This window comes from Apus apus, chromosome 1 (genome assembly GCF_020740795.1).
Source record: "Apus apus isolate bApuApu2 chromosome 1, bApuApu2.pri.cur, whole genome shotgun sequence".
NCBI classification, from domain to species: domain Eukaryota; kingdom Metazoa; phylum Chordata; class Aves; order Apodiformes; family Apodidae; genus Apus; species Apus apus.
The window spans coordinates 149,503,142-149,528,646 of record NC_067282.1 but is presented as its reverse complement, the minus strand read 5'-3'; the positions used below and the strand labels follow the sequence as shown (position 1 = coordinate 149,528,646).

General features: G+C 38.9%; 1 protein-coding gene across 1 annotated transcript in view; it reads right to left on the bottom strand.

Annotated features, from left to right (window-relative positions):
* Nucleotides 1-5,054: 5,054 nt before the first annotated feature.
* CRY1 (cryptochrome circadian regulator 1) overlaps nucleotides 5,055-25,505 on the bottom strand; it is a 37,912-nt gene continuing 17,461 nt past the window's right edge. The window contains exons 2-14 of the mRNA XM_051636888.1: nucleotides 22,048-22,156; nucleotides 18,329-18,471; nucleotides 16,756-16,940; nucleotides 15,349-15,437; nucleotides 14,615-14,755; nucleotides 14,206-14,517; nucleotides 11,556-11,707; nucleotides 11,255-11,457; nucleotides 10,361-10,462; nucleotides 9,131-9,223; nucleotides 7,936-8,007; nucleotides 7,731-7,838; nucleotides 5,055-5,717 (exon numbers count right to left, since the gene is read on the bottom strand). Of these exons, the coding sequence (XP_051492848.1) occupies nucleotides 7,735-7,838; nucleotides 7,936-8,007; nucleotides 9,131-9,223; nucleotides 10,361-10,462; nucleotides 11,255-11,457; nucleotides 11,556-11,707; nucleotides 14,206-14,517; nucleotides 14,615-14,755; nucleotides 15,349-15,437; nucleotides 16,756-16,940; nucleotides 18,329-18,471; nucleotides 22,048-22,156 (1,705 nt within the window). The 3' untranslated portion in view covers nucleotides 5,055-5,717; nucleotides 7,731-7,734. The remainder of the gene's footprint in view (nucleotides 5,718-7,730; nucleotides 7,839-7,935; nucleotides 8,008-9,130; nucleotides 9,224-10,360; nucleotides 10,463-11,254; nucleotides 11,458-11,555; nucleotides 11,708-14,205; nucleotides 14,518-14,614; nucleotides 14,756-15,348; nucleotides 15,438-16,755; nucleotides 16,941-18,328; nucleotides 18,472-22,047; nucleotides 22,157-25,505) is intronic.

Genomic DNA, 25,505 nt, shown 5'->3' with positions numbered 1-25,505 from the left:
GAAAGATTTGCCTTCTTATTTGGAAATACAGGGTAGCTCTCACTGCAGCTACACAGCAACTCCAGCAGTTCCACGTATTTCCCCTTATCCAGCCGTCAGCAGAATTTTTTGGACGACCAAACCCTGTTTTTTCTTTTCCTTCTCAAAACCAAAGTTGTCACTGAAGGGCAGCCCTGAACTCCCATAGAAAGCAGAGCTAGCACACTCCTTCCCTGCAGGCCACACACGGCTGGTCTCTCCGGGCTGCACCCCCGCCCCATCCCACCCCAGTCCCCCGGAGGCTCCGCAGGACCCGAGCCCGCAGCTCCATCTACGGGCCGAGAGCTCGACAGCAGCCAGAGGAGCTGGCGACGGGAATCGCAGGCACGGGTTTTGCTGGAAGAGACCTTCAAGACCACCAAGTCCAACCGCTGACTGAGCGCTGCCAAGCTCACCCCTGAACCAAGTCCATAAGCACCACATTTACACACCTCTTCAACACCTCCAGGGATGGTGACTCCACCGCTTCCCTGGGCAGCCTGTTCCAGTGCTTGACAACCCTCTTGGTAAAGAATTTTTTCCTAATAACCAAGACAACCCTCCCCTGGCACAACTTGAGACCATTTCCTCTTGTCCTATCACTTGTTACATAGGAAAAGAGACCAACACCCACCTCACTACAATCTCCTTCTCCAGACTAAAGAACCTCATTTACCTCAGCAGCTCCTCATAAGAGTTGTGCTCTAGACTCTTCACCAGCTTCGTTGCTCTCCTTTGGTGACACTCCAGTACCTCTGTGTTCTTCTTGTAGTGTGGATCTGGACAGGCTGGATCGATAGGCTGAAGCCAGTTGTATCAAGATCAACAAGGCCAAGTGCCAGGTCTTGCACTTGAGTCACAACCCCATGTACAGCTACAGGCTTAGGCAAGAGTGACTAGAAAGCTGCCCAGAGGGAAAAAGACATGAGGGTGTTAGTCCACATCTGACTGAATCTGAGCCAGCAGTGTGCCCAGGTGGCCAAGAAAGCCAACAGCCTCCCGGCTTGTATATGGAATAGCGTGGCCAGCAGGAGTAGGGAGGTGATTATCCCCCTATATTGGCACTGGTGAGGCTGAACCTGGAACACTGTGGAAGGGGGAAATACCAGTTTGCCCCTCAGTGCAGTCAGATGGAGGCCAAGCTGCAAGGCAAACCCTCCCAGGCTGCAGGCTCGGCCATTTTACATCTCACACACCTGTGTCAACCTGTGCTCACAGCTGCAAGGGATCAGCTGCAGCTGAGGTCGTGTCACTGCAAACTGCTGCACACAGGGAACAACTGAGCCCCTCCAGACACCAACACCTGTATAGCTTGTAACATACATAAATTGTCTATTTTCCCTTCCTTCTCATACTAAAAAAAAACCTAAAAAAAAGACGGAGTCACTAACTTTAAAGTTTCAGCAAATAAGAAAAACTGCTTGAAGCATACACACAGCACAGAACATGTTGATTTTTCACAAAATTTTAAAGTATAATTCTAAAATAGTAAAAGCTCACAGAGCTTAATAAATGGGTAACAATAATAGTTTTACTTGAAACATACACCAAAAACTTGGAGTAGTTTGGCTTATTTTACCTCTGTGCATCACTTGCAGTAACTCAAACTACCTGTAGATACAGGGATGCAATTCTCGAGGCATTCATGGATGGCTGCAGCAAATCCTGCCATGATGGAAGCCAGACTTCAAACCAGTACTCAGGGGAGCAGCACAGACACCTGGCTTTGTTTGCAAACTGCCTTCTCCTGACAAGGTGGGGAAGAGGCAGACACGTATCACAGCTCTGTGCTCCTGCCCAGTAGACAAGATTTCTAAGTTCCAGAAAGGTTCACATAAATACCACTTTTCTTCAACAGAAACCAGTCAATTATTTAGCTCAGCCCAGTATAAAAGTTATTTCTGATTTCTAACTGACAGGTACTTCTCATTCTCAGTTAATCTGGGATCTCCCCTCTGCAGGGCCTTCACAGGTTTGCTCTCAATTTAACTCCTTTTGTTCCCCTCCTTTCAGAAAGCTCTGTAAGCAGTTAGCACCAGTAGGAGACAGGCCACACAAGTTCCTTTGGAAATACTCATCTCCTCAAGGCTTAAAGACACTTGAAGTTTATTTTTCATCACAAATATCAGCTACAGTTGTCCCTGAACACTTAAGAGAATATGTTCTCCTGGGGTTTGTTTTCCAAAATGCCTCTGTCTGCAATGCTCCTCTCTCCATCCCCTACCAGCTCAGGGAAGGGTCAGCTTAACCTCTCAGGAACAGCTTTCTTGAAGAATAATTTAAGCTCCATTTCTGGAGGAGAAGTCTAAATAAGAAACAACATCCTGGCCCTTATCCACAGTGAGCTTATAACACATAACCAACACCTCCTTGAAAGTCACAAGGTGGGTAGCAGGGGCAGGGGGAAAAAAACCACCTTATTTCACATTAGTTTGGGTTGATTTTTCTGTGCAGCCAGATCCTCGGCCTTTTTATTTTTGTGGTCACAGCAAGCACTACTGAGAGGGAAGAATATGAAGCAAAGGGCTTTTAAGAAGCTACTGCTACTCGGAAGGCAACTTCTTCCCTCTCTCACACTAACCTACTTACTGTTTCTTGCACTGCAGTTCTTACACCAGAACTCATTCAAACCAGCACAAGAGTGAAACAGCAACTTCATCACAGACTTTCTTTTGCTAATCTAAGGACTTGACTGCACAAAGAGAAATCCCCCTTTTAGCATTCAAGGAGAGAAAAATTAACTTACCACAGAAATTAACTTCTTAGGCAAAGTCTTCTTCCATCTATTGAACTGCCAGATGGAATGGGAGAAAGGTGAAATTTAAGTATATATTCTTACCTTGATGAAGTTTCTCTGTGGGAGTTTCACAGCCTGTTCATTCAGAAAAGCTAGGTGGATTATTTCATGTAGATGGTATGATTTCTTTTTAATATAAGTAGAAAAAATCCAATATGCTCTTGTCTTGACAGAATAAAACACTTCCTAAGACAGTGTAGGTCTATAGTATTTTTTTTTTCCAGACTACTTAAACAGAAGTACTGTTTATTCCACTGATTATGTATGTTCCTAGGAAACCTCTGCATTCTGCTTGAACTCAAAAAAACTCAGCATATGCCTCTCCACTCTCCCCACTGAGTTCTATTTCTTCAAGACCAAAGATTCTCTGCCTCAAGACAGCAAGCATGCCTGTATGCTCTTAAGTGGCAGTGTTGATTTTGCTATTGTATCTGAATCTGTATTTAGAGATACTCATATTAACTGTTACCATCTACAATCTAGGTACAGGCATAACAATGGCAATTTGTTCTGGAGCAAGGGCCCTGCTATGTACATTATCAAACCCATAAATCTGCTCTAAATTTTATACCAATACACCAAAGCGGCCCATGACTGGAAGTCACTCACACGATACCAAGAACAAGGTAATTAACTCCTCCCACGATAATTCACTTGTGCACCTGCTCAAGTAGGTAACTGACTTAATTATACATAAAATGTAGTCATTCAGGCTGCTTCTGCAGAGAACCTTAATTGCCCGAGAAAACACTTAGGCACAACTTCTCTAAACATGTGTCGCGGGGCGGTATCGGGGGCTCCCGGCTGTCAGGATGTTTCCGTGACTTCCCCCCCCAGCGTGGAGAGGTTTGAGAAGGAGCCCGAGGGTCACACGTGGCGCTGCCTCTCACAGAGGAGCAGCCACCCCGGGACCATGTCTTAGAGGGTAGATTGGAACACCCTCCCACCACGCTCACAAATTGCTACTGAGACCAATGTTTAGTTTACGAATTAATCGGTTTATTAAGGGTCAGCACAAATTAAGGGATCAAGGTTCAGGAGAGGTTATCTAGGTGTGTATTGGGAAAGGGATTCAAAGGTACTATGGTCTTACTAAAGGCACACTCCGAGGAGGAGTGTAAAATCAATGGAGTGAAAGGGCAGGAGTTGAGCCCAGGAGGAAAGAGTGTGGGTGTATGTGGGTGTATTTACCCTCCTTCCGTAGCGCGTGGTTCCCGGGATGCAGCTGGCAGGCTCGGCAGGAGATCCATGGGGGGCCGGCTTCCCAGTAACCGGGCGACCCCTCCCAGCAGCAGCAGCTGTGGTGAGCACGGCCTTAGTCCCGAAGCAGGTGGCGAATGCAGGCTGGGCAAGCTCCTGCTTTGGTCCGGTTTGGTTTAGGCTGGGCAGGCAGGGTCCCCGCGGAGCGGGCACAGGCGGCCCCCCCCGCCCCCCTTCCCTCTCGGCTCCTCCGGACAGCTGGTCTGGCGTTCCAGGCAGGTCCAGGTGCTGCAGCAGGGTCTCGTCCCGGTCAGGCAGAGAGCACCAGCCTGCGGATCTTGCCCTCTTTTATAGATCAGAAATCACTGTTCGAGAAAGTACCACTGTTCAAATTAGCCAATTAGCACTGGCCAGGTACGTGCTCTGTCAGAGGCATCTTTAACCTAGTGTCCATCCTTCTGCCAGTTATCGTAACCCTTGTGCTGCTTTTCTTGCTATGGAGTTACCTGGTAGAGCAAGGGGCCTGTTCCAGTCTGTCCTTGGCTAAATCAGTAAAAAGACGCCACTCTTGCTTTGCTGGCTTGAAAGGCATTTTGTTTAGTCTGATGTGGGGGGAGAGAAGATGGACCCTTCCCCACAGTATGAGACAGTACTGACTGAATAGCCCCATGTGTTTTTACAAATTAACATCCTCAAAGAACAGCAAATTAGCTGCAGTGCAGGAAAGATCACCAGGCTTTCAAAGCAAACTACAATGATAGCAAAAAAACCTCCTAGATTTTAAAGAAACAATAAATATATGTTGGTGGAAAGCAATTAATGGTAAGAATATGAACATGTGTGCAATTTCAACAAAAAGGCCTGAATAATTTGCATAGTGTTTTGCTTCAGTATCATGAAAAGTGAAAGGTAATACAGCTCACTGTTCATGGCTTCCAGATTAAGTCTAAAAAAATTACATTTCCTTTCTTTTTTCCTGAAATAGTTTTGTTTGGAAATATGTACTGGAGCAATAGCAAACACAAAAGACAGACATATCTATATATACAATTTTCTTTTATTAACAAGGTATGTCATTACTGAACAAGGCAACTGGAAAATACAAGGACTGGACATATACATGAAAATTTTACAACTCGACAAAAAATTGGCATATGACTTATATACAGATGTGATTAATGAAGGTTACAACTCTACTGAATTTGATTAAACACAGTCCTAACCACTTACATTGTGAAATATGAAATTGATCAGAGGTCAAGTTGTGGAATCTAAAAATAATAACAATTTAAAAACTTCAAAACTTTCTATGTCCATCCATTTTACAGAACATCACTACAGCTTTTTCCTACTACCATATACATGAAAGATTATCAAAAATATATTGATGGGTCTATTGCTAATCATGAATGTTGATATTTACATTAAGTTAGCAAATTCTTCACCAAATACTTTATATACAAAACTCAGTTTGCCCTTTGTGAAAGTCATTAAAAAGTTAAAAACCATAGAAATGCCAGTTAGAAATAATGCATTCAAAAAATGGACTTGTTTACAACAACTGAGAACAATTGAAAATAATTTATGAAGGAGTATGTCATTTTAGTACAGGTACTCACAACACTTTATTTCCAATACAGAATAGCAGGAATTTTTTCCTGTGTGTTTTTTGAGTGAGTGGCATCTTCTCCTTCCAATAGTGCTGCAAGAAAAAAGAAAAATTTATTCTTAAGCAGTTTGTTGTGAGTCTTTGAAGAAGGCAGAAATAATTCAAGGGACTAATATTCTTTCCCTCCTTTCTCAGTTCAGGAAGCCCTGCTCCCCCTTTGTATTGGCCCAAATACTCAGAATTCTTATTTCTTACTCTTTAGAGGCTAAAAAGGAGAAAAAAAATAAAAATAAAAACAGTAGAGAAACTAAACAGCCTCTGTACTGTAGTGCTATTCAGAAGGCACACATCCTTTTGCCAGCAGTATTTCTGATTTTGGCTGATTTTTGTATTTGACTATTTTGCAGCATGTTTTGAACACCTGCAACAAAATTAGTCTTCTCTGCCAAACTGGAAACCCCTCCAACCTGTCTCTCAATTGAAAAAGAGCTTAGACAGGAACCAGACGTTCACTCTGCAGCCTGTTCTACACAGACACGAGCACCTAAGAAATTCTGCAACACAAAACATGGATGCTGAATGAATCTACACATGCTAAGGATTAAACAGCTACTGAAAAGTGGACTCTGTTGGAATTATGTTCCACTCAGGTCCACCCAAGTACCAGAACTCAGTTTGAGAGCACAGAAGCACAGTTCACAATGCTTCCAGTAGGTGAGACAATAGCAGATGGATCAATAGCTAAGGCCTCAGCTCACTTCTTCAAGTGACAAGCATTATGGAAACAACGCTGTGGTTCTCCACTGAATCAAATCAGTACAACACAATTGTTGATAATGCACTGTAATAAGTTTGTCAAAGTGCTGACACCACATAACAAGCAAAATTAGATCTTGCTGTCAAATCCAGATGAAGGTGATTGAATCCCCCTATTATCTCTGGAGATGTTGAATGAATCTTCTATACTTGCTGTATGGCAAATGCTGTCTTCCAATTCCACCAAAGTCTCTCCATGGGTTATTGACACATATTGACTATGTGCTATTCCTCCTTATTGTTCAAACTCCATAATGAACAACTCTGAACTTGTTTTTTTGTAAAAAATAAGGGTGGAATGACATCTCAATCACCTTTAACCTATGCAGCCACACTCCTAATCTTGAAATCTTGTCCCTTCTTGTTTCAGATAGCCCTCCATTCTTTGGCTTTCTCTCTAAGTAATTACTCTCTTAACTTGTCTTTCAGGTCATCTTCCTTATTCCTCTCAAATCAAGCTCACTGGGGGAAAGGGTATAATATCTTCGGCTTCTCCTTTCTGTATTCTGTTCCTAAGGACATTTATTCACAACACAAAACTTAGTTAATCACCTCTAGGTGATGTATCAAATTCCTCATTCAATCTACTGCTTCCCTCTACACATTTTCACACCTGTCCAGGTACATCTATCTAGCAATGTCTCCTCCTCCACATTCAAGTACTTTTCACCACAGCTTTTCTTGACAAACTTTGGCGATCCTAGCATCCTGTTCAGGTTACAAGACCAACAACAATTGCTCAAGTCTTCAAAGCTTTCTTGTTCCTACATCTCTACATGCAATAACAGCATCATAATTTTGCAGGTTTTCTGCAGTGTCTCTAGAACATGTCCTGCTTAATCCACCCGTATGTCTAAATCTCTAATCCAGGCCCTGAACCGTTTAAATTGTGTTAGTCGTCTGATTCAGGTCAGCAAACATCCACACAAACAGTGCTACTGGCACAACTTCAGGTGAGAAAGAGGAACAGAGAGTAACTGAGGCTACATAAGCAGCTCTGCTAATGTATGTCAAACAACAGTTTATCCACGTCTCTTTCACTAACACCTCAATCTGTACCTGATAATCTTTGATTTGGCTCTATTTTTATAACTACTTCTTGCTTCAGACTTCATTAACTCTCTAGAGCCAGGATTTTGTATAGCTTGCTTATACAGTACCTGGATTTGAAATTTTTACAGCAATAACTTAGGATCCGTTGTATTGCAGTGATACGAATGTTACCATGGACAAAACCTGTACAGGAATTTACTCATTAACAGGATAACTTTAAGGTGTCTCAGACCTTACCACTTTAACTTGTGCTCTGTCGCTGGACTTTTGGACCAACGCTCTGCGTTTCTTCTTCTGGATTTGGGCGTTTTCCTGCACTAATGCCAGTACCAAGGGTTGTTCTTCCTGATAATTTAAAAATCAGTATTTATATTAAGGCTCTATTGCACCTTTATATATTCAGCAAAAGCATTTTGGTTTTTTGAGTTGTTCTTTAAATTACCTGCTTGCAATAAGTGCGATTGCTGATTGTCTCCATGAGCATAGTGTAAGATACTACTTGCTTGACAGTAACCTGTTCAGATACAGTAGATATTTATTATAATAAATAAAATTTAGAACTGCAAGCAAGTGCACAATCACATTCCTCACAACAAAATGGCGCCAAATTATTTATTTCCATCATCAATAAAATGCTGCCAGAAACCATACGGAATGCAGAAGAGTTCTTATTAAAAAAAAGCCTCATGGCTGCCTACAGTGGTTTAATACATATGCACTTATATATGCACAGTGAACAGTGTTCAGTGCGTACATATTTATGCATTATAATTGCAGTAAGCAGCTTTTTTAGATATCCAAACACCTTAAAGTTGTTATAAATATTAACATTTGGTCTGCTGAGTCCCCTCATTCTTTTTATTGTTCTGTTATAGCAATACTAGAGAATCCTTAGCATAACTAAGCTGTGAAAAAAAATATAAATAAAATGCAAGTAACTTAAAGAAAGATGCAAACTATTTTCTGGTTCACATAAACTATCCACCAGCAACCTTGACACTGAGCACTCTGCATAAATAGTGTAAATTAGCAGAAGCAGTTGCGAGGTTTCTTATTCTGAACAGGTAACTGTGTGTTCAAGTTATTTCCTGGATGCTTAAACAAAACACAGATTACAGCCTTTCATCATCAGTAAACACACTACCTCTTAAATCTGCATAGAAACAGTTATGCTAAATGTGACTGCAACTTTGACCTATCACAAACCACAGCTTAAGTTTCTGTATAGTTAAAGTAACAAAAATTTGCCTCCACAATGTGAGACTATCCACACTGTGGAAATTTATTACATATGGAAAGAGTGGTAGTGAAATCAGGGAAAAGATAACATGCAAATTTTGCTATCAAATACACAAAATGAACTGCTTTCTTTTGGTATCTTTCACTTAAAGTACCCTAGGATAATGTTTATTAATTTCTGTTTAGCCACACTGGTGATTCCTCTCACTCAAAACATACAAATACTGTTCTCGATGAGCATTTTAAAGATAAAAGTGACAAGAACAGAAACAAGGTCAGTTCAAGTTCAATACAGCAGCTGTCACCAAACATCTATCCATGCTATTTTGATGTTTTGTCTGTTTTTCCATAGTTGCAAGGATTTGGAGATCCTCTACAGACAGGCATTGCCGTAATACCTTGCTGCTGAATTCCACTTGCTCCTGTATGCAAGTCTCCCAGGGCACATGGCTGAACAACTGAGTGACCATCACCAGTTCCAAGCTGAGCTCCTGGAGAGGCAGGAAAAAGACTTAAACGTAACAGAAGATACAATTACAGTTTTGGAATTTAAAATGTTGAGGTTTTTTTCTCTCTTCCAGAGGTAGACTTCAAAAATGGCTTCTCCAACCGCCCCCCCCCCAAAAAAAACCAAACAAAACAAAACACCACAAAAAACATTTCAGAACAGGTCCAAAGCTCTCATGCCTTAAGTCTTTCCAAATTCACACTTGGAAATTCAAATGAATACACAGTAACCTCCTACAAAAGGGATAAATTTGTGATGTGAAAAGTGTAATTATATGGATACATTTTAAGGAGAAAAGAATGCACATCATGTTATTAAGCCCTTCCTGTCTTCTAAATCTCTGAACTTAGAACAAATAAAAGCTCATGCACCCAGCTTTAAGGAGTCTAAGCTTTAATTCTTTTGAGAGGAACTGTACTGGCTAAGAACAGTAAGATGCTCCTTCCTCTGCAATCCGCTTCTAACCTTGACTAAGCCTAAGGAGAACACAAGGCCAGTAAAATTCCAGTTCTGCTCTATCCTTTTACAATGAGGAGTCCAAGGTGTACATAGTATTCAAGATGTTGATGCACCATGGATTTATACAATGTTAATACTGTTCTTTTTTTTTCTTAGTAACTAGTTAATACTAGTCTTTGTTACAATAAGAATATGTTAGTAGTCTAAAGTATTTTAATCAAAACTGTATGATACATTCTATATTAAGTTCTTTGAGATACTGTCCACTGCATTGTAGTTGACATTATGGTAGAATTGAAGTCTAGTAAGTAATTTAATGCTAGCATTAGAAAACTTTACAAGTTAACAGTTCTGCCTTGAAAATTCACAAATCCCTCCTTATTACAAATATCAGGACGCTTGTAGACATCTAAAAGAAAGTAACATTCAAATGCTTTTTAAATCAAACTGTTTCATACATTAATAAATACTTTTTAAGAGGAAAAAACCTCTTAAAAATTCTTACGTGTTTGAGAAAAAATATCTAAAGGTGTACATATGCAAATAGTACCAAATCTAGTGAACGCATCTGCAAATGTTTGTGACTTGCACTGGAAACTGTCTTATGAAAACAGTTTTTTCTTACAATACGTGATACCAAGTGTATTAGAATTGGACTGACCTCCTGTACTGCCACAACCAGAAACGCTTTCTCCTGGTGAATAGCCCATCAGGCCACCATTTCCATTCCCATTTGGATTTGAAGGCACTGTTGCAAGAAGACCTAAGAAACGAAATAAAATACATAACCATTAAGAAAGGCAGGAAAACACAACACAACCAAACACAACAATCAGTGTAGTGTGTTTTTTTTTTCATGGTAGTCAACTCTCCACCCTCACCCTGAGTGATTTACGTTTATAACAAGAGAATATAATAATAATCACAAGTAATTTTAGTTCAAAATTACCTAACAGGCATTTTCTACATCATAATCTGCATAACTTTTCCAATAATTGTTAGCTATATATATTCACTATGTTGCATTGAAGCACAACACATCCTGATCCAATATCCAGTATCTGAACATACTGACTGCTTACACCTCTCTGAGCAATACAAGTGCATGTGGTTAATCTCCTGGATTAAGAATGGTCTTTCCTAACCAGGAAGAATGCTATCTGAGGATGCACTGGTCTCTATTTGAGCAACAGCATTTGCAAATGCAAATACACTATGTTTGAAGTTAGAAATCACTTTCATTTTCTAATCACTGGTATTAAAACCTCTCTGTACTAGAGTATCAGAACACAAAAAAGACAGTTTAACCAAAAACTTCCAGAAACACACAGAAAAAAAATTTCAGGTAAGATTTGGAAAGAGTTTCTCCACTTGAACTCCTTCTACTCACTCTTGGTTACATCTAGTTCACATAAGTGTTAATTTATTTGGATACACAACCCTGGTCACCACACTGAGCTCACACCTCATTACCACTGCTATGGGACAATATTATTAATTGCTAGAATGTGAGTGAAGTCTTCAAATAAATAAAGGTGGCAGCCTATAACCATACCCAGTCCTCTGTATCGTGAAAGCTGCTGGTAGATTTGTTTCATCCTCTCAATATTCAGACGGCTTGCCTCTGCATGATTTACCATTGGTTTGGGATAATTAACTCCTATAACACATTTTGCAGCCTTCTGGACACTCTCTGGGGCATTCCAAGGATCATAGATGTATTTTGCAGGGAAACCTCTAAGTACTGGCAAATAACGTCTTAAAAAAAACAAAAGAATAGGTCATTTTGAGTATACAGCCACTTGACACTTTAAGCAACACCCATTAATTGCTGCAGTTTCTGGCTTGTGAGTTACCTGATATAATCCCCGTTTGGGTCAGTTCTTCTGCCAAAACCCACTGGACAGTAGCAGTGAAAAAACTGCTGAAAGAAGGAACTACAAGACAGCCACATCCAGCTTCCAGCATTCACGCTCCAATCTGCGTCAAGTAAGAGCTCTTCAAAAACCTTAAGAAAACAGATCAACAAGTTAGTATGAACACAGCACACCTTCAAGGCACCTATTTCTTCAGGAATCGTTCCAACTTTCTGAATTCAGCAGAGGAAACTCAGCTCTTGAACGCAGCACTTCGACACTCTCTCTTACCTGGCAACATTCACAGAATGCTCGGTACGCAATGGCAAATACTTACCTAAATGCCAAACTCAAGAACAGAAGTCTGACAGCCTGTTTGACTCTTAACCTGTAAAAAACCTTGTAGACATCTCAGAAAGCTATAACCACAAAGTTACACATTCTTGCACAAACACACCCTTAAAAATAACCCCCCAAAGGATAGCTGGAGCCTGGCTGCTTGCAAGTGGCATTTGTTGCTTTCAGAAGCATTGCTCATCACCTTACAACCAACTAAACTTTGCAAACTTCCAGAAAACAGGGATCATACAAAGCACATTTCAAACTCAAAGAGTTGGTCTGAATACCTCAACTTGCACAGGCTTCTTCAAGTATGCAATGAGTCCTGAGAGCAGAATTTAAGAGTTTCAGGGTAGCACAAACATTCAGAAGTTGTATTCTTACAGGTGAATAGTTAATCTAGTAAGTCACAGTTTTGAGAATGCACACTTACATTCCTGGAGGTATATGAACCACCAGGTGTGCTGAAGAATGGTGGGACAGATAATGAACTCTGGCCTGAAGACAAAAAAGGGACTTCTCTGGTAAATGCTACCCCTATTATGTTAAAAATAACCAATGAGAAAGCTGCAGATTTCTGAAGGTTTTACTTTAAATCTGGAGCTCAACAGCTATGAAACATTCCAGGGTCCAGCATTGATTGTTTTTTAAATATTAACACAGACAATAGTAACTTGTATAAAGAGAAGATTCTCTGCTCAGGCAGATTCTTAGCAACACAGGCTAACAAGAAATAAAGAAAAGCCTTATTCTTTGAAAAAGAGCATTCAAGTACCTTTTATAAAAAGTGCACTGAGACACAGTTTTCAAAATGGGTACTTATTTAATATATATTTTGCAAGCTCTGATTTTCCATTCAAATTCTGTCTTCAAATGTTCCAAATAAACCATCAGCTTTTCTCATGCTAAGACCCTAAAACTTAACATCTTACTATTGCAACCCAACTTCAACTAACACTGTTCCCATAAAAAGTATAAATAAGGTAGTGCCATTAAACGAGGATCTCTCTCTCTCCAACAATATGCAGTAAGACACTCCTTCTACAGTATACATTGAATAAAGGTTAAAAAAATCTTTGTCTAGTTATCTGCAACTATTTGGAAAAAAAAAAGTTTGTTTTGAAAAATTAAGAGTTACCTTAAAACACTTTAAAAAAAAAACATTTTAAACAGAAAGTGACTGATAATGTAACAAAGTCTTCAGCTGAACAAGAAGTGTTAGCACACAACTGCTCCACTAGATGCTGCAATAAGACTTTGGAAGTAACATCACCACGGAGCCAGATTAGCTTCTGCCAGCTGCAGTCGTGTGAATGAAACCTCCTTTCACTGCACAGGTCTGGGCCCTTCATATACCAATATGATTTAAAAAAATAAGAACAAGTTGGCATTTACCTGTAATACACAGCTTTGTTGTTTGGCTGAACTACCTATGTATGTGCATCTTCAATGTCTTGTATCTCTGAACTGCAAAAGGAAAATTTCTAAAGCAGCTTATGTTGTTGTGTAACCAAGACAATTTTTAATTTTTATTTTTTTTAATGAAAGGTGTTTGTTTACATCTTATTTGTTAAGGAAGCTGAAATTTTGTAAGATTATATACATAGATAAATATGAGGCCACAATCCTGGAGGCAAGTAAATTAATTTCAGATTTCAAAAATAAACTATTTTTAATTTATTATCACTGCTCAGTGGAAGACATGCTACCCTTCTAAAACTGTAAAACTTGTTCAAAAGCTGAGATTAAAATATTACATTCTTTTCTTCAGAAGACTGACATTTGTAATTTGAACTTCAGTCTCTCTTGGATACTTGCATAGAAATTAGTTGCACTGAAACTTCAGCCAAATCATATTGTCCCTACTCACACTTCTCACATAGGGTGAAGGGACAGAAACTGCTGAAAAGGCATTCGCAGCTTTTAGTTTTGTTTAATTCCCATGGTGCTTTCCCTTTGTGCAGAAGCAGATGCAAGGTGTGAACAGAAAGTATTCATACAGTATGACTAGAAAGAAATTTCAATTAAGAGCAATCCATGTTTACTCACCAAGTCTTAGGAAGAAATCTCAAATCTAAAAGAATTGCAGACCCATTCTGACTGCAAGAAACATACTAATATCCCAATAAAAAAAGTCATTGAATATGCAAAACTTCAGCACCCTAGTTTATCAGAACTGACTTAATTTTGGACACAATTTAAGGTTTAAAATTCAACTGACACCACACAGTAACAACAATTCTAGAATTCTAGAATGACTACCAGAAACTTTAACAGGCGCTTTAAGAAACTCAAGAATAAGAAACAATACCTTCATTCCTTCTTCCCAGCTAATCCAGAGGTCACCTCGAGTCAAAAAGCATGCTACAGCATGCCGGGCTAAATGGTGAATCCAACCTTCTTGACGAAGCTGTGTCATAATTGCATCAATCCAAGGAAAACCCGTCCTGCCTTCTGCCCATTTGGCCAAAGCCTCAGGATTTTTATCCCATGGAATTTGAACACAGATAGGATTCCCCTCCATTTTATCAAACCGTGGGTTGTTAGTCGCCGCTGTATAGAAAAATTCACGCCACAACAGCTGGCCATAGAGAGAGAGGGGAGGGGAGCTGTTCTTTTTTACCTGAAGATTGTCATTAAAGGAAAACATTTCATCAGGAAAAGAAGCAAGAAAAATCATGACATTTAAGAATGTGTAGCTGACTACATAGAAATTATACCTTTTTGTACAGATCCGTTAACTTGAAATAAAAGAGACGACAGGACAAACAGCCAAAGCGGAGGTAGGGACTGAGCCCTGTAGGGCTGGCCAGAAGGGAATTTGCATTCATTCGTGGTCTTTCAAAGTTTGCTACCCAAGCCTTAAGATAAAACAAACAAAAAAACAAGAAACAACACAAAAACCACACAGCAATATCAGACTACAGGCCAGGCAGCAACCTGTAAATATAATGGGAGAAATCACACACCCTCTATAACTGAATCCAGACACTGGGTAGATGATCACATTACCTATGATATCAAGGGGTTCCTTTTGAATCAGCAGAATCTCTAGAAGGTAATTCATCTCCGTGCAGAAGGCAAGAACTGTCTTCCAGAACTAACTATCCCTTTCCTTTAAACACAGAGGAAACCTAGACAACTAGCAGTATGTTAGCTTTTAGAGGAACTCCCCTCTAAATTCATAACAAGTATGTTTCAAGTAAAATTACCTCCCAAGAAAAAATAATTGAATCTTTTCAGTAAAAAATAGTGTAACAGACTTTCTCTAAAATTCAAATTTGAAGACAACCTGTTATCACCTTTTAAAACTGAGAAACAGCAACTTGCTTTATATCGAGGCCTTGAATTCAAGTTTGTGGTTTTGATTTTTTTAAAACAACTTGCCCAACTCTTTGGCAGAGAGCAGCTATGCTTCCCAGATACATTATCCTGGCAATTATACAAAACATACCTTTCGTTCTAAATGTCTTTCCAATCGTGTGAGAGCTTCTGTTTCTCCCCCTGGCCATACTGCAGAAGGCAGACCATCTGTGTCAAAACCTGAAAAACAAATTGCAACAAGGAAATTCTTTGTTTGCTTTAAACTGCAGGGCAACAAAATTCTAGCATATCCATGCTTGACTACATTTATTTTATCTTGAGAATAACCCTAAGTTGGGCACACAGTGAAGGACAAGTTTTTAAACAGTATGCAACCAAGTCTTATCAAAGCACATTCAATACCTCTAATTTGCAGCAAAATCCAATTTTTACTTTTACATTAACGTACAAGGTTTATATGCTAAATGGCCTTACTTCAATTCCAATTCTATTTTTTGCACAAAGTGACCTTTCTATCATTTTTCAAGCTATTTTTAAGTTCTCAGCTCTGCAATATGTGGGCTACTCCCAAAAAACAACTTTTTTTTTTTAAGTTACTATTAGGAAGCAACAATTGCTATTGTAATTTAGAGAATGTCTAAAAACTTTTTCCATCAAGATACAAGCATGAGTGCTATCTTCAGAACATTCCTAGGTTTCATTGACCTTGACTAAACAACAGGTGGGGATTATTGTCAACTTGATGACAAACACACAGATGAGCTGCAAAAGAAAGATGAAAAGATAGTTGACCAGGTGTAGGATATAACAAGTCCAACTTTAATTTAACCACTGTATGGTTGAGACCTCTTCTTAAAAAGCCTTTAAAAGCAGGTCTGTTGTATGAGAGTTCAAATGGTTTAGAAAGTGCAGACACAGCTTAGTCAAAATCTGTCCAGATCCCTTTGTTAACTATTTGGAGGTTGTACCACATTTGCTTGTATTTTGGAGGGAGTGTGGGGAAACAGGAGAGAGAGGCAGAGATTCATGGAACAATAACTTGATACTATTTCTTAAAAATGAATTTACAGAAACATCAGACTTTTCTTAAAGAAGCTTCTAGAATATTTCTGTATTATTAACTTTTGTAAGACTTGCAAGACAAGAGGGTTTTTTTATTACCTTGTAAAATTACCACGTAAAATGTAAATTGACCTGAAGAACAAAGATACCAAATGCATGTAACACAAAATGAAGTATGAAAAGCTATTATTAGCTTAATGATGATGTGGTACCATGGGAAAATGGCTATGCTGTGTTGCAAGATGCCAAACAGTACTAACTGTAGTTTGAGCTATTTGACCTTCCATTTCAAAGAAAACAACTAAAATTTACAGCACTGATTCTTCTTTTTTGTCCTTTTGTATGTGATAAATGGTATTTGTTTTAAGAGTTAACCATAAGTAGAACACCTGTCGTGGCTATTTTAAGTACCATGGTTTTAGTGGTAGATTACACCTTTCTTGTTTCACAATGTCAAAGTAATCTTGGAACCTACCTAGCTCTTCGAGTGATGGGACGCCATACTTCTCGTCATGGTCATCAGAAACTGGAGTGGTACATTTTTCCATTACTTCTGGGGTTATAGTCTCCACAGGCATCTCCAGAGGTTCCATTCTACTAATCAGGGTCTGGAATCGCTTGTAAGTAAGAGGAGGCTGTCCTCCATTTAATTCTATTATTCTGGATTGAAAAAAAAATAAAAAAATACATAAATTAAAAAAAAAGGAAAATAAATGTGTCAGACAATAGTATATAATAATTATTTTTGTTTTAATATAATATACACACCTATATACAGACAGAAATATCTTCTTGTCTGTATCTAGCATGTTGTATAAAATCACAGGTATACATGGTAATCCAGACAGTTTGGACTTTATTTTTACTATCCTTTATTCCTCACTAGGGAGACATATAACTGTTTATAACCTATTCAATTATTCTTCATTCTTCAGTTGAGGGAAGTCCCTCAAGAACAAGTAAGTAGTGAATATGGACAGCTCAAGGCAAAGAAAAAATACAGATCAGCAAAGCAGATGAGAGGTCATAGCTACATAAAGATACTTCCCAATCACCTACAAGACTATGCTATTTGCATAAAAAAAAGTCTTTTTTCCTAGTCTGGTATTGAGAACAGTAGTCAATGTAACAACTGCCTTAATATGGGGAAAAAAATAAGATGTAGTTTATACACAATGACTGTTGTAAAAACACACAGTTTCCGTATTTTGCATTGTCACCTTAAATATATCTAAAATCTCGGAAACTGGAAAACTTCAAAGAAATCACTAAGTGGAGATGGAACCAACTGTTCAGCTGGGGAGAGGGTTCTTGGGTGGGGACAGACAGAAGGGATTTTCAATATTTAAAAAAATAAATCAGGTATTGAGTTTCAAAACAGCAAATCATTCCTTTTCCCTTTCCTGCCATATGTCTAGCTCCTTGTCTTGTAACAGAATAAAACAGAATAAAACAATACCATGATCAATTACTCAATGTAGTAAGAAGCAAAGTAATAATTTTGAATAGTTTGCAGATCATGTTTCTATATTAGGGAGCTAATACTAATCCAGTTTAAATAGATCTGTGGAAAAATATAAACAAGACACAGGGATGACAAACAATCCCAATTACTTATTGGATACATAACTGATAGGAAAAAGTATTTTTCAAAATAAAGGACTTTCTGCTAACTTGTGTATAGCAAGTGAAATAAGGACAAAACAGTCTAACAAATTAACAACAACAGATCTTACTTGGAAGAAGTTACAGGCATGTTTGAGTAGCTTCATTAAAAAGGCAGATAATTAACATGACCATTATTTTTTAAAGAACCCCAAAGCAAAACAGTATTTCACAGTTATGTATAATTTCCTGGAGTTGCAATGTTCTACTCAGTAGGTAATAAAATTTGGATGTATGGATGAATAAAAGAGAAACAAATGTGTAGTCTTCCTAAACTATGAATGAAGTGCTCTGCATACGGAGTAGCACATGATATCTGACCAAATACTACATACAACTAATATTTTTTTTCTTTTTTAAAATCAGAGGTAATGGTAACTTACTTGTCTAGGTCATATAACGTATGGGAAATTCGAACAATGACCTCCACCCCAGCTTCACTTGCCAGCTTTTTAATGGCTGCATCTCTTTCCTTCCCAAATGGTTCAGAATCATATTCAATAGAAAGTTTTGCAATATTCCATTCCTGCAACACACAACAAAAACATGATCCTTCAGCAAGTCAGCTGCTTGATGGAGGGTGAGAGAAAGGTGAACTGGAGGGACAGGGAAAGGACAGAATACCAGCTATTACCTGCTGACAGCACAAGACATACACAAAAGCCCAAAACACATTTGGGACACTCAGACTCACAAAAACAAAGCACAGCATTTTGGCACCTAAGTAGGAATCAGGTGTAAAAAAGCCTCTACTTATCTGCCCACTAATGGTGGACACAGAAATGGGACAATGATTATGCCAATTCTGAAAACTCTAACTTTAGGATCCACATAGCTTAAGAGACATAACAGAAGTGAAAGATGACAGAGGCTGTCTTCTGGACATTAATCAGCAGCAGTGTCCTACTCTGCAGAAAAGCTTTTTGCATGTGCCTGTCAGGTTCCATAGCAGAACTGAAGTTTTGGTTGGGGGTGCGGGGTACAAAATAACCACCCCACCCCCCCCCAAACATTTTCCTTCTCTTTTCTAAACTACTCCTCATCCAAAAGAATGGATGATCTCCAAATTCTCAAAATAAATTTTAAAAAATTGTCTCCGAAAAAGAGGATGCTTTCAAGTCTAATATCCTTCACGTCACAGATGCCATTACCAAGGTCAGCAGTAGTAAGTGGGGGGGGGAGGGAATGAAGAAAGGGATCACTAATGGCTAAGGCTTCTGCAACATTAGGAAAATGGAAAGATGAAGTATTCACAGAACGATCCTAAAAAGCCATCCTGCCAAACAAACTCAGAGAAATACCTTTGTAACCCCTCAGAATCTTATTCAGTTGATTATTTAAACACTCCAGCCAGGCTATGCCAGAGAACTAGATCTACACCAGAGCCAGAGGGCACTCTAAGCTGTTCACCTAGGGTGCTGTTTCACTTCTGGACACTCTAGCTCTCTCCTAGATGAGGTCCAGATACAGCCCTGAAGATAGGCAATTCCAAGGAGTACTTGCTCTTTGTAAGAAGGCTTGGCTTCTTCCATCATTGAGTCTGCCAAGACTGATGCAACAAGCCTTGAATCTTCAAGCAACCTCCTACACCCTCATACAACATTTATCTCCCATTTCATAATGTAAAACCAATGTCTGACAGGTTGCAGCAGATAATTTTCTAAATCTTTCTTCCCTCTGGCATACTGAAAAGAAAAACAAAAAATATGCCCAAGAGCCAGAGCTATGTCCCCAAGGGGGCCAAGTGCTACATTATGTGAATATACCCTGATCACATCAGCATTAACTAAGCACTTAGAAGCATAGACACAAATTGCTTTGCACATGTTGCTGGATGCTTTTAGCAACACTGATGCATTTAAATGAATTAGAGATTGTTCCAATTCTATTTCCTTTATCAAGCCAGTCCCAAACAGCTAGAGATACAGAGCAGATAAGGACAAACTGAAAAGAATGAGGCAAGAATCAACCAAAATTTAACTGGCTCAAGTTAACTAACAGCTGCAAATTGGGTGCTTGCTGCCAGTGGAAGTTGCATCTCTGCAGTCAGATGGAACTGCCACCCTCAAGTTACTTAAACAAAAATCCAAAACAAGCAAAAAAACCCAAACAAAAAAATCCCAAACAAACAACAAAACTAAAAAAACTTGGCAAAGACCAGGAAAGTCCCCTGGTAAAAATATTCTGTTTCTATGCACTACTCTAAGAAGATGACAGCCTAGTGCTATCAGCAAACTGTTAGCTACTAGTGATGAAAACATGTGACACTGAATCCCAATGTCTTCAGGGAAGCAAAGCTGCTCTGAAGGACTGGAAAGAGGAAAGCAAACAGTCATGCACTCACATACATGAAAGACCCTGAAGATTCTTGAGGCCTTTTGCAAGGATAATGATAGATCAGTGCTCTGCCTTTTGAAGGAATTGTCCTTCAGCCTGTGAAAAGGAGAGACCTATCAAAAAACACCTGTGAAACATTACTCTGTGGTAGGGCTCCTGACACAAAGCTCTGCAGAAGTTCCACTATCTCCTACCATCATTTACTTAAAGGTATCTTCTGCCAGCCAAAAAACAACTACACAGGGTTCTTCAGGGTCAGGATCACCACTCATCTTTAAGACATTTAATGAGGATGATGCAAAAAGCTTGGCTTAGTGTTATATGCCCTTCACTGCATGGTGAGTGTCTGATGTAGAGCTACTGCTCTTGCTAAAGAGGCTAGGAGATTAATGATTTGAGATAGATGCATGTTCCAGGTAGTCTTCAGCCAAAAGCTGAAGTCCTCAATAGCTTCAACAATGCCTCTTATTTCTTTGAGGATAAAGGATGTCCCGAAAAGACCCTCAGTGAGCAAATACACAGTAAAAACATAGATGTGAACATTATTTTCTGACTGCAGTACACTATCTATAAGACAAGTTATTTACATTACCTTCTCAGCATTTAAATTAATATTCTGAAAACATAGCAGTCTAGTGCTGTTAGGTATAGAAAGATCAGCCTAGTAGCAAGATCTGAAACAGGAACTGTCAAAATAGCCATTAAAGTACTTAAGAAAACTAGTCACAGGTCACTCAAATCCCAAAGGCAACACACACCACAGCAAGATCTTTGCCCCTGTTAAAATGAAATCAAGCAAAATTTGACAGGGAGCTATAACAAGCTCGAATATCTGGGGGGTTGCAAGCAACAACTACTGCCTAAATACTCCCAACAAGAAATTCTTCGCTGAGGCAAAATCTAGGAAAGACCAGTCCAAGTATCACCCCGTTAGCATTTCACAACTAAAGCAAGAGAATGAAGATGGACATTTGAGTTCTGGTTGAAGTTTCAGCTTGTTGTTGAACTTGGGAATAAAAATCCTGAACAGACTAACTCTTTGGAAAAATAGATCTTTTTTCCTCAGTCTTGCTCATCTCAGTCACCTCAATCCAGTAATTCTGTAAAAGCATTTAAAAATCAATCTGCAATGTTTTCATTGTTACTATCCTATTAGAATATTCTTAAATACACTGTTATCCATGGAAGGCAAACAATTCCTCACAACCTTAATTTTCTCAAAAATAAGACCCTTTCCCACAAAAGCCTTAAACTTCTTTGACTATAAATTGTTTTTTACCTCCACTATCCTTTTACCAAGCCTACTCCCAGCAAAAAGCTTAACAAACAACTTTTAATGGCCAAAAAGCAACCACAGCAGATATTTGGCCTGAATACAACATTGCTTTACAGGTTAGGCTTTGAACCTGGATTCATATGCACAATATTACATTTAAGTATTTCAAAGGGAATCTGGAAAGGAAAATTTAGTAATATACAATGCCTAAACTTAGCAAACCATTAGAAAACAGTTCCATTTCTGGAACAAAAGAAATAAAAAACTGTAAAGTCTAAAGACAACTCAGTTCAGTTAGTGATATGCACATTAGGGAGGAAAAAGCCAAATTAACAAAAAAAAACTGAAGAGAAACTACAAGGAGACCATTAATTAGTTGCACAGATAGCAACTTGCATTGAAGTATACAGTACAAGAAATACACCTAGCTGAAATTAGTTTGTCAGTCATATTTATGGACAGAAACAACAACAGCAAGTTGGCATTTACCTTAAAAAGTCTGGGGAAAACATCTGCTGGCTGCCCACGAATAACAAACAAACGTGAATTCAGTTTCCGTAGATTGGCATCAAGATCCTCAAGACATTGAAGCAGGAATCTGCAAGGAATTATAAAGAAATATTTCTTTTCTGAGGCAACCCAGACCATTTTACAATAGAAAAAGGGAACTAAGAGGAAGAATCCAACAAAGATTATCAGATCTTCAATATTTGGTCTGTATTTGGGTGATGCATGCATGTTCACATGCTAATTACACATAGCTTACAGTAGTGCAATACACTATTATATATTTTATGATACATAATTCAGAACACCAAACTACACCATTACTTAAGTTTTCACCTCAACACTACTCAACTCTGGAATGGACTAAAACATACTCAAGTCTTAACTAAAACTAGAAGTGTCTTGTCACTCAAAAAAAAAAAACCCATACCACAAAAAAAACCCAAACAACAATCAGCTGTTGGCATACTGCTACTAAACCTAATCCAAATCCTTACAACAGCAGCCTGAACTGTTACTAAAAACAGCATACTGGAGGATTACATGGTCATAATTATCCCTTTGGCCTTCATTTACAAAAATAGCCCTCTATATAACTGTTTCATGCATCTTGGCTATAACCTCACCTGAAATATTTAATGAGCAAATCAGCAAATAAAGGGGGCTGGGGAGGGGAAAGGCAGAGGGAGGAATGAGGCACTGCAAATCTGAAAGTCTTCAAGAGGAACAGGTAGTTGCACAAAGGATGGTGAGACAGGTTAACATGTGCCAAGATTTACTAGTGGGTTCAGTAACTAAAAATAATTCCAATGGTGAAAGTTGTCTGGGGGAAGAAAAAAAAAAGAGGAAGGACAGGAAAAATGGAAACTCCTTTGTGGCTAGCCAGAGAGATATGCTGGGGGTCCCCAAACGAGTGGGCTCTTCTCCAACATAGCAAGTGGCTCCCCCACAGTATTTTTCTTCATAGTGACAAAATTATCTGATAGGCTCCTGGTGAAAACTCTGTTGGCTGTTCTCACTCACAGAGCTGCTGACACTCACCAAAGTGTGTGCTGAACAGGGCAGCTGCTGACTCAGAGCCTGCCAGTCATTAACCTCTGTGCAGGCACATTATTGCATCCCGTGCCATAAACCAAAAGCTACACCCAAAGGGGGGAAAAAGCGAAGGTTCCCACACTGCAGGGCATTATTCCTGAGAGAGCCTGCTGTAGTGACACTGTGCAGGTGAAAGGCCAGGAGGATAACACTACAGGAGCAACCGCCAGGGTCAATACACGGGAAGGAAAGTGCCAGAGGCCTGGAGACGCTGTGCCTGCAGCCCAGGGAAAAGATGCCGAGGTACCAGGGAAGAGCAGGCTGCACCACTGCAAGTCCCCAGAGCATTAGAGACAAAGCCACTGAGCAAACAGGCTTACTACAATCTGGAGTTCACAAAACACCTTGTTTTTTAAGAATGAGTCCTAAAAAATAATCAATTACAATGAAAATGCTATGTCTTCTAAGAGAGGTATAGCACATGACTGTTGTAAACCTACTGATATTTTTAAAATTTTCTAGAGATCTAGCAATATAGAAGTCATGCCTTCCTAACACACATGGCTTTCACCTTTATACAGAAAAAAAAAAAAAAGAAAAATAAGGTATAGAAGGCTGGAAGTAAAATCCCCTAGCTGCTATTAAAATGCCTAAAATATGGGGTTCATTCGACCTGAAAAGGTAACAGCAGGCAAGCCTGAGAGGACCCCAGTATACAATAATACAATAGCTTCTTGGCTGGCAACCATGCTTGTATGTTTGATGTCTGGAACAAACCAAAAATGCCTAATTCTCTCAGTTTGCTAAATTTTGTTTTGAAAAATATCTGGGGTAAAAAGTGTATGAAATAAGAAAATAAACTACTTTACACTCATCTAGCTAGAAACCACACAGGGAACATTCTAAGGATCAGATGGGACTCGCACATGCTTCCATCAGACGCACTTCGGGCCCCATGTTCCCAGGCCAAAGTCACTTCCAATTGGACTTTTCAAAGTGCAGCTTCGTTTTATCTTTTTTTTTTTGAAACCTGGAATAACAGACCCTATAATTAATCTTATCTGTGTGAATCTTGCTTTCAAGAAGCATGTGCATTCACATATACTTCATAAATCACTATGAAGACAAACTGCAATAGTGTCCTGGATACCTTTGGAACAGTCCAGGAAAAAGAAGGTATTTTTTCTTGGTTTGGTTCAATGGGGTTTTGTTGTTCTGGTAGTTTGTTTTGTTTTTTAAACTTCATATTACAGATTATAGGGAAAGGGTATGAAGAGAAACTGTTGCCCTAAAATGCTCAAACTATTCAAACTAAAAATCAGCCTTTCAGGAAACTGGTGGGGTTTTTTTCCTATTTGCATTTCAGTTCCCTCTATTTTCTCAGTGTCTTTTCTTCCCACCTGACTGTCCACAATATACAACTTCTAGTCTGGACTTGGCACAAAATCCTATGCAAGAAGATTACATGCACTGACCCTGTCTCCAATTCATATCCAAGATCCCTAAACTTGCCCTTAATACTGTTTAATACTATTTTGTGGGTTCCCCAAATCCCCTCTATTTCTCTCCTATCTCTTACTGCATTCCAGCATTTCAGTCTCCATGAAACTTCCATTTATTTAACAAACATAATAGTGTAGACTCCAATTGTTAAATACATCTAAGGAAGGGAGCAGGAGAGTGGCCAGGGGACACGCACTCCCTCTACCTTAACACAAACAGAACAAATGAAAAGCCGCCAAACCACAGCTTGTGTTGCAACACTCGCTGAGAACACATTGTTCAAAAATAAGAGACCAAATTAAATCCTAGTGACCCTATGATATCTATAGTAACTGTAAGCAATGCAAATGAATACTGCTTTTGACTTTCAGAACACAAATACAGCTTACAACTGGCTGCTCAGAATAAGGGCGCAACTTACTAAGAATATCTGAATATCTCAATTGGACCAAATGTGTTTTAAAACGTGCTACAAGCAATTAATAATCTATTTTGTTTTCACCAACTGTACTTATGCTTAGCACATTTAAGACATTTTCTCATTAAAGTGTTATTAAAATGTGTCTAACAAAAGCCTTTACATAGATTTATAGAACCACAGAACAGTTCAGATTGGATGGAACCTTTAAAGGTCATGTAGTCCAATCCCTCCTGCAGTAAGCCTTGCTTAATTGAAAATGAGCTTTCTTAAATCATTGCTTTTAGATACAACCCCTACCAACAAAATTAATAGTTGAATCAACTACTTGTCATAACCAAAGTTTTCACCTCTTCTTTTTCTTAAATACCTTTAAAACTTTCAGAAGCAGCCACTATACTGTGGCTAAAGGCATGCTAATTAACATCTAGCTTTACATACATCCAGATAAAAATTACCTGGAATTTAAGGAAAGAAAATTCTA